Source organism: Panthera uncia (genome assembly GCF_023721935.1).
Source record: "Panthera uncia isolate 11264 chromosome A1 unlocalized genomic scaffold, Puncia_PCG_1.0 HiC_scaffold_17, whole genome shotgun sequence".
Taxonomy (NCBI): Eukaryota; Metazoa; Chordata; class Mammalia; order Carnivora; family Felidae; genus Panthera; species Panthera uncia.
In genome coordinates, this window is record NW_026057577.1 from 28,419,126 (window position 1) to 28,433,587 (window position 14,462).

General features: G+C 51.0%; 1 protein-coding gene across 4 annotated transcripts in view; it reads right to left on the minus strand.

Annotated features, from left to right (window-relative positions):
- Positions 1-1,100: 1,100 nt before the first annotated feature.
- Positions 1,101-14,462, minus strand: part of LOC125935504 (core histone macro-H2A.1) — an 89,490-nt gene continuing 76,128 nt past the window's right edge. For all 4 annotated transcript variants that reach the window (XM_049649209.1, XM_049649207.1, XM_049649208.1 and 1 more), the window contains exons 7-9: positions 11,902-11,991; positions 9,254-9,428; positions 1,101-1,858 (exon numbers count right to left, since the gene is read on the minus strand). In XM_049649209.1, coding sequence (XP_049505166.1) covers positions 1,693-1,858; positions 9,254-9,428; positions 11,902-11,991 — 431 coding nt within the window. In that variant the 3' untranslated portion in view covers positions 1,101-1,692. The remainder of the gene's footprint in view (positions 1,859-9,253; positions 9,429-11,901; positions 11,992-14,462) is intronic.

Below are 14,462 nucleotides of genomic sequence, written 5' to 3' on the forward strand. Positions count from 1 at the left end.
TGTTCATCTCTGATATGTGTGTGCTGCATATTTTCTCCTGGTTAAAGTCTGTTCTAGAAGCAGGCCTATTTCTTTTTAGAGAGAAACGGTCTTCTGTGCATTTTAGGCAAATGTACCTTCTGAAGCAAAGAGTGTCTTTGTTTTGCTGAATTTAGGTAACACAAGGTTTAGCCACTGTCGTCCAGCTGGGATCTCTGTAAATACAGCTGACCCTTGAACAAGATGTGTTTGAACTGCACAGGTCCACTTATGCGAGGATTTTTTTTTGATAAATGCAGTATAACATGGTGTATGTATTTTGTCTTCCTTACGTTTTTCTTAACAACATTTTCTTTTCTCCAGCTTTCTTTATTGTAGCAATACAGCCTATAATGCACGTAACATACAAAATAGGTTAATCGGCTGTTATTAGCAAGGCTTCCAGTCAGCAGTAGGCTATTGGTAGGTAAGTGTTGGGGGAGTCAAAATTAGACTTGGACTTTCAACTGTGCGTGAGTTGGTGCCCCGAACCCCCACCTCATTCAAGGGTCAGCTGTAATCTGCATCACTAAACACCCACAGCTGTGAGAAAGCATGTCAAAGCTGGAAGCACATCTCGGGGACCTTGGGAGTGGCACCTTGCCCTTGGAAAGTTTTTGGCCGCAGGGACCCTGTCCTACAGGAACAAGAGGCCCGACCCAGCTCCGGCAGAAGTCTCCAGGCTTCTCCAGCTCCGTGTGGCAAGCGGCCCAGAGACACTGGGCCTGTCCATGAACCAGAGAGACTGTCAGGAGGGGGCAGACGGGAGGAGAGAGCTGGGCTCAGATTCTGAAGATCTGGGCTCAAGTACCAGTCTGCCACTTACCACCCACATGGCTTTCAGTATACCTGCTTCGTCACCTGTGAAATGGGGAGAACGCCCTTGCCCAAGTGTCACAAGGATGAAGGAGAGACTTTAAATGAGCTCCCCCTACCAGTCATTAGGGCCTGAAGATGCTCCTGTGTCCAGGCAGCGGTGGCCCTGTGGTGGCTCTGGGGGCAGCCGCTCTCGTCCCCCATCCTGTGACAGAAGTCCACCTAGGGCTCAAGGGCACAGTAACTTGAAACAAGCCAGTCACCACAGCAATTTAACATTTTACTAAATCGATTCACACAAATTCCAAATCGCAAATATAATTAAGGACAACAGATTCTGTTCTGCCTTTTAAATCTTTCATTTTCAAATCCATCATTAAGACAAAAAGTAAACAAAAATGAAGTCTGCTGCAAATTCATGATCTTTCTTCTTGAGGAAAAAAAAAGGAACATTATAGTAAAAAGAACGCCACTGGGTGTACAATAAAGCACCACGACACACGGTTACAAAACAGGCTTCCTGGATTCGGCCACACGTAGAAGACACTGCTCTCCCCGCTGTTCTGCGTCAAGCAGGATTTCATTAAAATAAAACTATAAAATCTCCTAGGTTACACTAAAGTCAGACACGGTCTGGAACACAGTGCTTAACAACAGTAATGCCAACTATCAGTGCTAACGTAAAAACATTTTAGAAGGTCAAAAACAATTAAACTGGAAACCAAAACCTTATCTTCCCTAGATGAGCAAAACTGGAAATGAAAGGGTTCCGCCTCCCAACAGGCGTGAAGGGGATTTTTCTTTCTTTCTTTCAGATCAGAGGCGGGGGCGCGGCGCAGGCTGCTTCTGTACTTCAGCCTAGTTGGCGTCCAGCTTGGCCATTTCCTGTACGTAGATGCCTATACTCTCGCTGTCAAAAAGCACGAAATACACCGTTTTGATGGAAGAGGACATCGTTGACACGAAGTAACTGGAGATGGCCTTCAGAATCAGCTGAGCTGCCGTCTGCTTTGGAAAGCCATTCCTACAGGAGAGAAGGGGGCTCAGCAACCAGGGGCCACCGTGGCCATGGGCCTGCCGCCCTCCCTCCCGGAGGCCCCCAGGGCTGGGTGCTGTGCTTCGCCTCGAGGGGCCTCAGTGCCTGCGAGGGCTGCTCACACACAGAGGAAGGGCCAAGCAACAAGCACATACGCACGACTTGTGTCTCCTGCGTGGAGTCTCCCAAGGGTAGTGTGAGTTCCCACATTTCTGTTCCCAGTGTTACTGTGACTAGGACGGGGCTTGATGCCACCCCTCCCCCATGGGACAGCTGGAGGCTGGAGCTTCTACAGGAGGGGACTGTTGTTCACACACATGGGGCGTTAAAGCCTTCATGTGGGCCTTAGACTTGACAGGTGCTGGGGCTGCTGGCCTGGAGTGCATCCCAGGACCCACCAGCTTGCTATCACCCATAGGCCAGGGCATGGGGGGCTGGGAGTGCAGGGGACGACTCCTGGCCGAGGGGGCTCTTTATCTCAAGAAATGGCATTCAAATTTCCCCGCCAGATGGCTGTGAATTCACATATGTCCACTTAAGGTAAAAGTCAGGTGGGAATTTTGGAGGTAGGGCTCAGAACTCTGGCAGAATCTGAAATGAGGTCTAGAGAGACTGGAGTCTCTTGCTCTACATGTGCCTGGGGCTGTTCCTGGTCAACACCGCAGGTGCAGGACCCAGGGAACCCGGGACAGTGGCAGGAACATAGCGGCTTACCTAGGCTGGCAGAAAGGATGTGGGTTTTGAGCCAGTGGTCTGGATTCAGATCCCTTACTGACACCCTGGGTACACTTAAGGATCCTCAGGTGAGAGTCTGAGGCCAGGTTTCATGGGGAATTCTTTTTTCATTGGCAGATCTGCAGTCTTCCAGAGCCCCCCGCCTGTGGGCCATTGTATCCAAAGTGCTGGGCCAGCCTGCCGGCTTAGGCCACACCCCTCCTTCAGATGCTGCCAGGTGAGAGGTTTTCAAATGCATAAGGTGGAGGCTTTCTTAGAACATTCTGAGCCTTGCTTGCTAAGTGCCTCTGAGTTTTGAACTACCTTAGCTTATTCCTCTGGAGAGCCACACTTACTCTCCAGTTGTCAGTACTAAGCACATCTCAGGGCCACAGGGCAAAACCATTCTAGTGACTTGGTTTTCATCAAACAGGGCTTTGCCCATCTGGAAGATGGATCCCTAGTAGTTTGTAGATGCTTTGGAAGTGAAGCTCATTCTTAGCAGACAAGGGGTGTCACCCGGGGCATGTTCCCAGCCTGTGCCGAGGGGCCTCTGGGCAACAGTGGGGTGTGAGGCTCGTCCTCAGCCACACGGCGCCCACAAGGCAGCCAGCCAGCACAGGACTGCCCGGAAGGAGCGGGATTCAGAGGCCGAAGGAAGAGCTGCACAAGTGTAGCAGCTGCAGGAAGGGGGTGTCAGGCCCAGACTCCCCTGGAGCAGATCCTGGGCGCCCTGTCTACCAGCAGCGCAGGAAGGGTGCCCAGCAGGTGGGGCAGGACGGAGGGTGGTGGGGACCATGCTGAATGAAAGGTTTCGCTGGAAGGGGGGAGAATGTGGGACCCACAAAGCAAGCTATTCCCCTTCCCCCCATCCACTCTCAGATCTGCAAGCTCATTCTGGGAAGAAGCTGTTCTCATCACCCCTGACAGAGTTGCCCTGACCATTTTCACAGGATAGGTTGTCTGGGAAAAGGCACTTGTTGGCAAGTATTCGAAGACATGAACTCGACTTCCCATTTTAGGGCACGTTCCTAGGGGCACGTGTATACATGAGTGTTGTGGGGGTCCACCTCACACCGGCTCTGGGTGCCTGAGCATGTACAGGCTGCCCTTCACCCAGGCCCAGTCCTGAGGGTGAGACCAGGGCCAGCTTTGGGGGAGGGCTATGCCGTTACAGGGTCACGGGGGTCACTGGAATAAGGGACCCTTTAAAGTGTCTCACAAAGAGCCAATACTTATTTTCCCACTGTAAACTCAGATTACGGCCTGTAACTTAATCCCTGGCGAGAAAAGCCAGTGGCCAGATCTGCAGGAGTTCCAGAAGTGCCTGGAAGCCGAGGCAGGACGGGGAGCCTGGCCCACCCTCCCGAGCAGCCTGTGTCAAGATCAGGGAGGGCTTATTCAGATGCAGGTTGCTGGGCTCTGTCCAGGGAATCCGACTGGGCAGGTCGAGGGCACACCCTTTGAGAACCACTGTTCTGCATGGAGCCAGCAAGGAGGTTTTAGTCTGAGCTCACAGGGTGGGCCCCAAGGTTAAGAACCTAGAAGTGAGGGAGAAAAGGTGGGGATCGAAGGCTCTAGGCCCGTAGTATCAGTATCTGTCAGCCCTACTGTTAATGGAGCACGGGCTGGTCTCTTTCAAGGTTGGTGGGTGCAAGTGAATTTGATTTATTACCAGGAGAACCTCTTATTAACAAACCCATCCCTCTGTCCTAGGCAACCACAGCCTAAAGAAAAAAATGCAGCCAAGGGACTGTAGCTGTTCTGCACCACGCAGGCCGCCAGGAAGGAGTGGGGAAGGTGATTCCTTTCTTTATGCTTTCAGGGCTCCAGAATGTTTTCTCGTGGCCATAGTGAGCGGCGCTTGTAGCAAAATGGAGCATAGCAGCAGCTGTTCTCATGGCAGTGCTTTACACACCACACCCGGAGCCCTCAAGTCAGGGGCAGCTGTGTTGCTGCAGAGGCCCAGATGGCCTCCCACCCTCAGGAGGGCCGAGCAGCAGGGCAGTTAGAGGTTCAGGCCGTGGAGCCACACAGGATTTGAGTCCAGGCCCTGCCTCTGTGTCTTGTCTGTCATCCGGGGAAATGGGGTAGGTAAGCAAGGCACCTGTTATCCCTGGTGGGTATGAGTATTGAACAAGATAACATGCAGAACATCCTCAATTGGTAGTGGCGTCTATAGAACAGGCAGTCTGGCAGCATCTTTCTAGAGGCTCACGTGGTACAAAACTGTCTTCCTCCCAGGCCCCGTGATCGCTGTCACCACTGCGCTTTCCCTGGGCCGACAATGTCGGCCTCAGGCCCCCAGAAGGCCATCGGGGTCTGTGATGCCCAGATGACTACTGGCACGCATGGTATGGCAGGGTGACGCAGGGTTGCTGGTGCTGTGTGGGCCTGCTTCAGAAGCATCACTGGTCTGTGGGGTCTCTCTCATCTGCCAGCTTCCTGGCTGGTTGGGGTCCCTGCTTGGCCAAGTCTTTGGGCCCACCTCCCCGAGCAACAGTCACTCTGTCCACCTTCTGGAGAAGACCAGATGCCCCTCCCCCAACGCACAGTAGAGTAAGGGGAATGGGGCTTCCCTTGTAGTGTTAGATTTGGGTTTGAAGCCCAGCTGCCCTGGGGCAGGGGCCTTAACCTCTCCAAGCATTAGTCTCCTTGACGTGGATACACTGGATGCTGATGCCAAGAGGCAGGTGTCCCTCATATTCCCATTTAGGTCCCATGGGGCCTGCCAGGGGCCATGGTTAAGGCATGTGCCTTAAGTTACTCTGCAGGCAAGTGTCCTAGATTCCAGCCTTTTGGTCTTGGGCCAACTAAGGAGCTTCCCCTGAAGTCATTTCAGTTGTCTTCAGCCTCAGTTTCTCTAGACTAGTGAAAGGGGACCACATGAGCTGTCGTACCCTTTGGGTCGGCCTGCTCAGTGATGGCTGGGGCTACATATTGGTTGTCTGTTCTTGCATTCCACCTGGACCGCAGGGGTTCTGGGTTCACAAGGGCCATGTCCCATAAGAGACTGTCATGCCTCCAGCCCTGCTGGGCCCCCACCTTCCATGGGGCATCACTAAGTGTCTCTGTTATCAGTGAGCTCACCTGCAGGGCTGGCCACAGCAGGCACACAGGACTCTAAGCCAAGAGCTGTGTTGCACAGCCTGATCAGGGACCCTGGAAGCTCCTGTGGGGAGAGGCTATGTCTCAGGGGTTGGAGGAGTCCAGGCAGATTCTTCTGGAGGAGACAGACTGGCAGCTTGCCTTTGAAGGCAGAGCAGGATTAAAGGTGGATTCTAGACGGACTCTGATTTTTGTATGGGACTGGTCCACCTAATTGTCTTGGTGGTTTGCAAGAGGGTAGGGCTGGATGTCACAAAAGGTTGAGTGACTTTAGGAAAGTGTGTCCCTGTGTGGTCATTTTTTCTGGTAGGATTAGGTTTCCCTTTCACGGTGCTCCTGCGCCTTTCCATTTTCCATGTTTTATGTAGCTTTGAGCAAGTGCCTTTGTCAAGTTGGGCTGCCTGAAGGCCACTCCCTCCAGAGGCAGAGACCAGGGCAGCAGCTGAGAGCAGTGGGCTCCACTTCCAAAGGGCATGGTGGGGGGGATGGGCTGGGGAGCACAGCCCCCATATGGCCTGTAGCCTTCTTTCCAGATGTTCTTGTCTTAGGCTAGTAGGTAAGTTTCTTCCTATCTCTTCTAAGGCCAATTCTCAAGGTGGAGGGAGGCTGATGGCTGGGCCCAGGGAAGTCAGGGACTTCCCCAGTGGGGTTTCTGAGCTTCCCTAAAACCTCCTCCTGTACAGCACCCTCAAGCAGTGGGGCGATCCTCTGGTGGAGAGCAACCGGGGTCTGGAAGGGGCTCCATGCCTCTCATCTTGGCCAAGGACTTGCCCTAAAATTCGGGCTATCCCCAGTCTAAGTCGTGTCACCTCAGGGGAGCGAGTTAACCCCTCTCAGCTTCCTTTTTATTTTTTCTTTTAGTGGAATTAATGACAGTGCTCACCCTGTAAGGGTGTTATGAGATAATGCAGATCAAGGGTTTAGCACAGTACGTGAGACTCAATGAATACCCATAAATGGTAACTTGAAAAAAAATGAACTGGCCTTGAAGCTCATAAATCTACAGAGAGTTTAATCAAAGTTCCAAACTACCCATTCCCTATATCCTACCCCTCCAGAGAGGGGGTCGCCCCCTAATGTCACACAGAGCTGAGAGAGTGGGGATATCCATGAATGTTGTGACCATAGTACCCAAGGACAGTCTCCCTGAGGTCAGGGTCTGGCCTCTGGGGGGCTACAGGGAGAGGGCATAAGGGTGGGATGGCCCTCCACATGCTGGGCCTTGGCTGAGAGAAAGTGACCCCTCTGCTCCTTGCCAACATGTTTGCATTTCTATTATTTTCATTCCAACCCGACTTTTAGGCCGGAGACACTGGATGCCACAAACAAGCTTTTTATTTCCCCTCCTAAAACCCACTGTGATTTACAGGCCGGCTCTGGTGTAATCCTAATCTTTACTCATGAAAGAGAGGGCAGCTGTTTACATGGCTCTGTGGGGCAAGGTCTGCCTGACAGATGTGGGGCCGCTGGCATTGCACATGTGCTTGCCTTTGGCATTCTGCCCTCTTAAAAGCTTTCAATGGATTGTTTTTAAAAACTTCTTACTCCATGAAAAATGTAGAGAATTACTTTTATGCTTCAATTAAAAGTTTCCCAATAGCTATATGAAAGAATATGAAATTATTACCTCCAATAAAGGCTCCTGTTGCTTCTTTCTTCGGAAGCACCTTTCATCAGAGTAGATCAAAGTGCATCCGAAGCACTAATTGAGCCTCAGGACCATCTGTGAGGGAGGGCCATCCCCAAAGCGGTGCTCACTGATAAGGGAGGCCATGGACAGAGAGGCTAACTCGTTTAGCAAAGGTCACACAGCAGCACTGTGCCAAAGAACAGACCGTCTACAGGATGTGGAAGAAGCAGGAAGCTGGCTACTTAAACTCTGATTCAGAAGCACTTTGTCAAAAAAAGGTTCGGAATCGACTCTGGGACCCATTACACATCTCCCTAGTTCTGGGGAAATTTCAAGCTATGGGTCGGGCGGGGGGTGGGGGGGGTGCTGACGACCTTAGAATGGTGGCTTTTGTCTTTGCCACTGGCTGTGACAACCAACTGACGACAGCCTGACAGCAAATGGCTTTCAATGGTCCCTCTCCTTTAGCTTTTCTTTTAAGAGACCCTTAAATGGTGTTGCAAAGTGATGTTCAACATAGGCTCTTGGCAAAAGAGAACAGGATTTAAAAGCACAGACCGGAAGTGTGGACGGCACCCAAACCCACACGTGTCATCACATACCTCTGGATGTCCCTCACTTTGGCAGTAAAGTGGCACTCAGCGTACAGGGTAGGGAGACTGTGGGCATGCATGAGGGTGGGGCGCTGGCATGAGCTATCACTGTCCCCTGAGGGCCCCTCTTCCCCCCCACATACTGTGGGAACAGGGCAGCTTGGGCAGACCTCCCGGTGCCACGTGATAGGAAGCCTGCCCAGGGCTAGCTCTGTCACTTGAGGTGTGGAACCCCAGTGGCAGCAGTGTTCAGAGAGGCATCATTACAAAGCCTGCCCAAGATGGAGCTCGCAAACTCTACTCTTTGCTCCTCATGGGTTGGAGGGCAAGTGCCTTGAAAAGAAGCGCTTTCTCTAAACATGAGGAAGGGGGTTGAGGATGGTCACCCTGTGCGGCCTGCAGTGTCAAAGGAAGCCGGTATATGGCCGCCACACAGCCCTGCCTGGGCACTGGGAGGGTCCGATGGCAGAGACCCAAGTGGGCGTACAGTCTGGATCGGATGCCCCAGGTGCAGCCACGGCCAATACATAGCCCTGGGTTATGGCCCTCTTGGGCCCAGGATGTCCACAGCTGCAGCCTCTGGTGCCAAATCCAGAGTGTGAGGCATGAGGCACAGACCTGGACAGGGAGGACCCCATGATGTGATGGGAAGTGGGGCACCGCCCCTGCATCATGGCATGGAGTTCCCAAAGCACTCTCCCTTCTCAGAGCTCTAATTTCTTTTAGTGCACACCCAGAGTTACTGGGGGCTACTTCAGCGCTGGAAGCCAGGGCAGACCCAGCCCTATGTCACTGTCAGAGAAGTGTCCATTCATGTCCGCCTTGCAAGAGCCAGACAGCAGGACACATGGAGACAGAGCTGGCAGGTTGGGGTGGGGGGGGAGGGGCGAGTGAAGGATGCCAGAGATACAAAGGTAAGGGGCAGAGGCATGCTGTGGCTGGGAGGGTGCTCCTGGAACGAAGGTCCTGGCTTTCACACCTCCCCTGTCCTCTCCACTTCCCTCATATCTGAGTCTTCGTGTCCTGGCAGGTTCACTCTCTAAACCGCCATCTCTGATGGTCCCACTACACCCTGAAGTCACTTTCTATGCTGACATCTGCTGTCACAAAGGAAATTTGATACGTTCCTCAGTCTTCCTGTCTCACTCCGTCTCTTCAATTGCTGTTCACCATTGCTTAATGTTTGTATTCTTTCCCCTCCTGTGCTTTGGGTCTTCTCAACTAAAGCAGATGGCTCAAAAACAGCCTTAGCTGACCGTGCACAAGTCAGAGCTCCACGATTATGGGCTAAGTATGCAGCTAAGTATAATGACCTCACAAGCCACGATGTGCCCTTACCTGCCGCTGCCAATGGACGGGAACGCGATGGACTTGAGCTTCTTATCGTCTGCCAGGGCCAGACAGTTCTTCACCGTCTTTTCCAGAAGTTCCTCACACTTGTCTGCACCCCAGACCGGACTGTTACAGTGGATCACAAACTTGGCAGGCAGGCCGTGACCTGCGCTGACAGCAGCTGGAGGAGACAAGACAGGAACAGTGAGTTCTGTCCCTCACACGCCCAACACAGCGCCCTCCAGCTGCAGCGTGCCCCCAGGCTCCCCTGTGACCTGCATCCAGGGAGGGCTGCAGCTGCCTGCCATCTTGTGCTTCTGATGTCCCCCTAGAAACTGCTCACCAGCGAGTCTTCTTGGGAAACACCAGGCCAAGAGCCACCCTTGGAAAGCTGGCATTGAGATGCACCGCCACTAAGAATTTTAGCCAAGGTTACAGCCAGCCCTCTCTGTACATCCTCCCAGAGGCGGACCCTGAACCACCTAACTTGACTGACTCTGTCAGAATGTTTGCTGCCTCAAATTTGCCTCTGGGGATCTCTAAGCCCCCTTCCTCCTGTGAACTCCTGTACACATAATTATGATGTGTCTATAAATCTCCCCGGCAGAGTTCAGGATAAACCTATTAGGAAAGCAACTCCATTTAATGAGCCACTAAGCAACATGACTGGCAGCTCTGGTGCCCTCTTCTCCTCCTGAACTGATCTTCGTTTTTGACAGAATTAAATTGTTCTTTCACGCTGGAACTGGTTTCTGTTCCGGGAAGAGCTGCCTTTTCCCCACTACACATCTCTACACCCCACCCAGCTCCCTCCCTCAGGCTTTGCCTTCTCATCAGAACTAAAGGCACTGGCTTCGGGCGTGCTATCCCTTAGGAAGTGTTCCAAGTCAGCGCCGGGTCTCCCAGAGCATGTTCTGGGACTCCTGTTCCCAAAGGTGCAATGCACAGGTGGTGGTTCTAGGTACTGGGTTTGCTGAGTGCCTCCTGCGCCATTTCTGTACAGGAACACACGGAGGCCTCACATCGCTGCTATGGTCTGATTGTTGCCTGAGCCCACTTGGGGTGACCGTCCTCATGGGTAGGACTGTCAGGTCTGCTGTGGCACTAGTAGGTACTGGGGAAGAGTGATCGGTGGGTAGTGCCTCATGGTGCAGAGAAACAGCTCTGAACTAAGAGGTCTCAGTTTGACTCTTGACTCTGGGCTCAAGTGCTGACCTATGGCAACATGAGATTTGGGGGGTTTACGCACTGGTCTGTCCTCCGGAGAAGTCACTGCTGAAGGATGCGTGGGAAAAGACTGGAAAGAAACATTGGTAACTGTGATCATCATCCGTTAGTGGAGCCAGGGCTAAGGTTTTACACCACCTTTATATGTTCTAAAACTTTTTCTAAAATTGATCTTAATATCAAGGACAAAATGAGTTATTAAAACAGGCAACCATATCCTCAGCCATGCTAAATGTAATGGGTTTGCATCAGCGGTGGCCCAGGTGTCACCTGCTGAGTTTGTGGTATGGAAGCACCAGGCTGACCTCTCATCACACCTCCATCTGAGGGCCACCCATGGGAAGCACCTCCAGGCTGGCACAGAGAGGTTCTGGGAAGGGATTGAAGAAAGGTCAGGAGCCCCTGGCTGGGTAGTTAATACTACATCAGTTCTCCCTTGTTCAATATGGGACTTTGGTGGAAATACCTATAAGGACTTGGAAATGTACCCTACCTGATACCACACTCATTGCCAGCAAAAGAAAATGGGCAAGGCAGAGGTCCAAGGCAGAGCGAAGGCTACCCTCTTATCCACACCAGGCTCCGTGCCTAGCCCAGGATGACTGGTCAAAGAGGGTCACTGGTGTACCCTCTGAAAGAGGGCTTGTGTAGAAGTCACACAGTAACTGTTGACACCTGTATTCAATTAAGAGTCATTTTTAAAGCAGCAGGAGGATTTGCAAGACAGCTTGGATGCTGGGGACCATCCAGTATGAAGAGGAACCAGAGCCCAAAGGAAGGGAATGGCTTGTCCTCACATCACTGGTGGAGTGAACCGGGCCTCACCCCACTGTTTGGACCCCTAGGTCCTCAGGAGGCCCTCTGTCCTTCACCTCCTACTGGCCACCTCCAATTCCAAAATCCAGGCCAGTAGCAGGAAGAAGGCTCTACCACTAGCTCCTAGCAATCATTCTCCACACATCCGGTTCCAAGTTATTTTCTTACCCTTGGTATCAGGAAAGGTGTGACTGGCAAATGAAAAATGTCTATTTCTATTTTGCCCATTAAACACACAGATGGCTGAATGAAAATGATTAATTTGCACTTCTCGCCAGCACTTTTGCAGATGGCTCGGTATCACTGCCTACAATTCTCAGCTCTCAGCTTTGCCAAACTCGAATGCTGTAATTCCTTAAAATCAGAGTCTAGACACCAAACATTTAAAAGCTATTTTGAGCAATAAAGAAAAAAACTGGAAAGGTAGTTTTCACAACCCTTACACTCCCCCCGACAATTTGCATGTGTCTTAAGTCCAAATTGTAAGGCTAACCGGCTCGGAGACAGGTTTGCGTGGCCACGCACTCCTGAATTCCAAGATGCCTCATAATCAGGCTTTCCTAATGCTGCACGGGCCATGCCCAAATAAGCAAGGCACTGCCCCAGCTCACCTCCAGCTACTTCCAAGGGCCCGTTCTTTTTTCGGAGTTCCAGAACAGCTTCCACAAACTCCTTGCCGCCTTTCTTCTCCAGCGTGTTTCCTAGACAAGGACAGGGTGAGGTCAGACTGTCATTCTTGCATCTCAGGGCACACACAGACACTTAGCATGTCAGGTGATTACATACTTCAAATGATCTGACCAGCTAAATTTCCATACAGCTGCAAAACAGGAAACTAAGACTTGGTTAAGTCATGAAAGTGAAATTTAGAAAAGATTCACCAATCGGCCAATTACCACTGAGCTGGCTTTGCTATCCGACATTTGGGGGTGACTCAGGGTAATCCTGGATATGCCAGAGATACGAGGGACATGGGACATGCCTGTTCCCTGCAAGCGTGCCTGTCCTGCATTTCTCGCCATGAGAAATCAGATGGTGTTGGCTTCTGAGGCTCATGCCCCACCCCCTAGATTTTCTTCTCTCTGAGGAGAACCCCCAAATATGAAGGCTTTAGGGGAAGCATACCAAGTTCCCATCAGGGAGCCAGCTCTCCCCTTGGCAGTGTGCCCAGAAGAAAGCATTCAGATTTGGTCACCTCTGGACCACCATTATGACCATACTTCTTTCCTATTTTGCAGCTCTGGTATCAAAGGTGAATACAAAAAAAAAAAAAAAAAAAAAAAGGAAAGGAAAAAGATAAAAAAAAAAAGAAAAGAAAAAAATGGCCTCAGTATTTCCTTCATCACACTAATGACTCAGAATCACTTTAGGTAAAGGAAGGCAACATCAGAAGCAGAGCTTAAAGGGAAGCTTGTACCACATGAAAGTTTGTAAAAGAAGATGACTGTTCACCAGATTTTGAAGGTTAAACCCAGTGGAGGTAGGCAGCACCTTTTCTGGAATTCGGGTTCTTGCTAAGTACCCAATTCCTGCCAGGAAAACCGGGTTCCCACACAAGGTTACCAACACCTGTGAGGCCTGTTGGTCAAATGCCTCGTGTGGCACAACAGGCGGCATTGAAAACGTGTGACAACATCGTCCTTTAAAGTTTGGCCAGAATGGGGTCTCTCTTCCTTAAGCTCTGATTCATCAGTTTTGCACATTTTAAAGTACTTTTCCTCACAAGAGGATAAAATACTCCCCTTAAGATTCACCATTTATCTTGGAAAATTCGGAGTTGCACTCGGCACACTGTAGTAGGTATCAGTCAGGGCGCATCAGAGTGCACCAGCCCAAATTCTCTTTGGATTCACCCTGTCGGGACTAGGTCTTTCTCTCTTAGAAAAACCTGCCTCACTGGCGTGCTTGCTCTGCAGGAGTGAACTAACCCCAAGAAGTATCTGGAGGGAAGAGCACATCGTCTGGGCACTGTCACAAAAGAGACGGCACCGGGGCTGATGGCAGGCACTGGCCCGCACGCCAGCCCACTGCAGGAAGTCTGGGGTTGTGTGCATGAACGTGACCGGCAGGCCGGCACCCCCAGGGAGCTCTAGGATGGCGAAGAGCAGGCCCTGCTTTTAAAGAGCAATTAGCACGGGATGCTTAGGGTAGGATCCAGCATCCCTTATTAGCCCAGACTGTCCTCACGCCTCCGCCTGTCTTGGAAAGCAGTCACACACACTTAAAATAGCAGAGGTGTCAGGAGGGAAAACACATCCACTCCAGAGACTTCTAACTGCTGTGACAGCCGCTGTCTATTTCTGACAAAGACCAGCGTCACAAACGGTGGCCGGATAGGCATGAGGGAGCAGGGTCAGACCTCACAGCCACCTCCACCTGGCAGGAAGGGGAGACTCTGAGGATACAACCCAGAGGAGTGAGGCCCAATTATGGGTTTACTCAAAATATCATGCAGCCGAGAAAAACGCCTCTGAATTCTGAATCTGCTGGGTCCCAAACACTGCTGCCCGCAACACCTGGTCGGGCCTTCCCTCCTGACCCATTCTCAAGTTTGCAGGAGGGAAACAAATACGCTCTACGTGCAACTATTTTAGGTGTGCATCCTCTACCCCTATATGCTCTTTGGGGAGAACTGAGAAATTTGGGAGGCAAAATAAGATCAGCACTGGAGGAATACCACCAGCTCCTCTCTAAAGCAAAAACGATTAAGAAAATGGGCTTATTTGTAATTAAAGGTGTTTGATCTTAGGAAGAGTGTTTACTTTAAAATTTTTTTACTTATAATTAAATCTCGCTTTAATTAGAAGTGAAATTTGCAAGTTAAAATACACTCAATGCATTTCCCAAACTTAAAAATTGAACCCTAGGTTGCAGGCAATCACCCGGTCAGGACTGGACTCCTACACACACATATGTACGCACATGTTCATGTAGACACACGTGTACTTTGTAACAAGAAACAGGCCCATTTCGACTGTATTGTCAACACTAGTAATGTAAGACTCTTGTTTTTTAGGCTTCACTTCAGGGTTAATCATAAAGCAATTGGCTTCTTTGCCCCCAAGCATAAACACGTGTTACTCCCATGAGAACAAGAACATTATTTCATGCTTAGAAAGCAGGCATAAGTATTGGTGTTCAAAACAGCCTAAGCGAAAATTTAGGCTTGGGC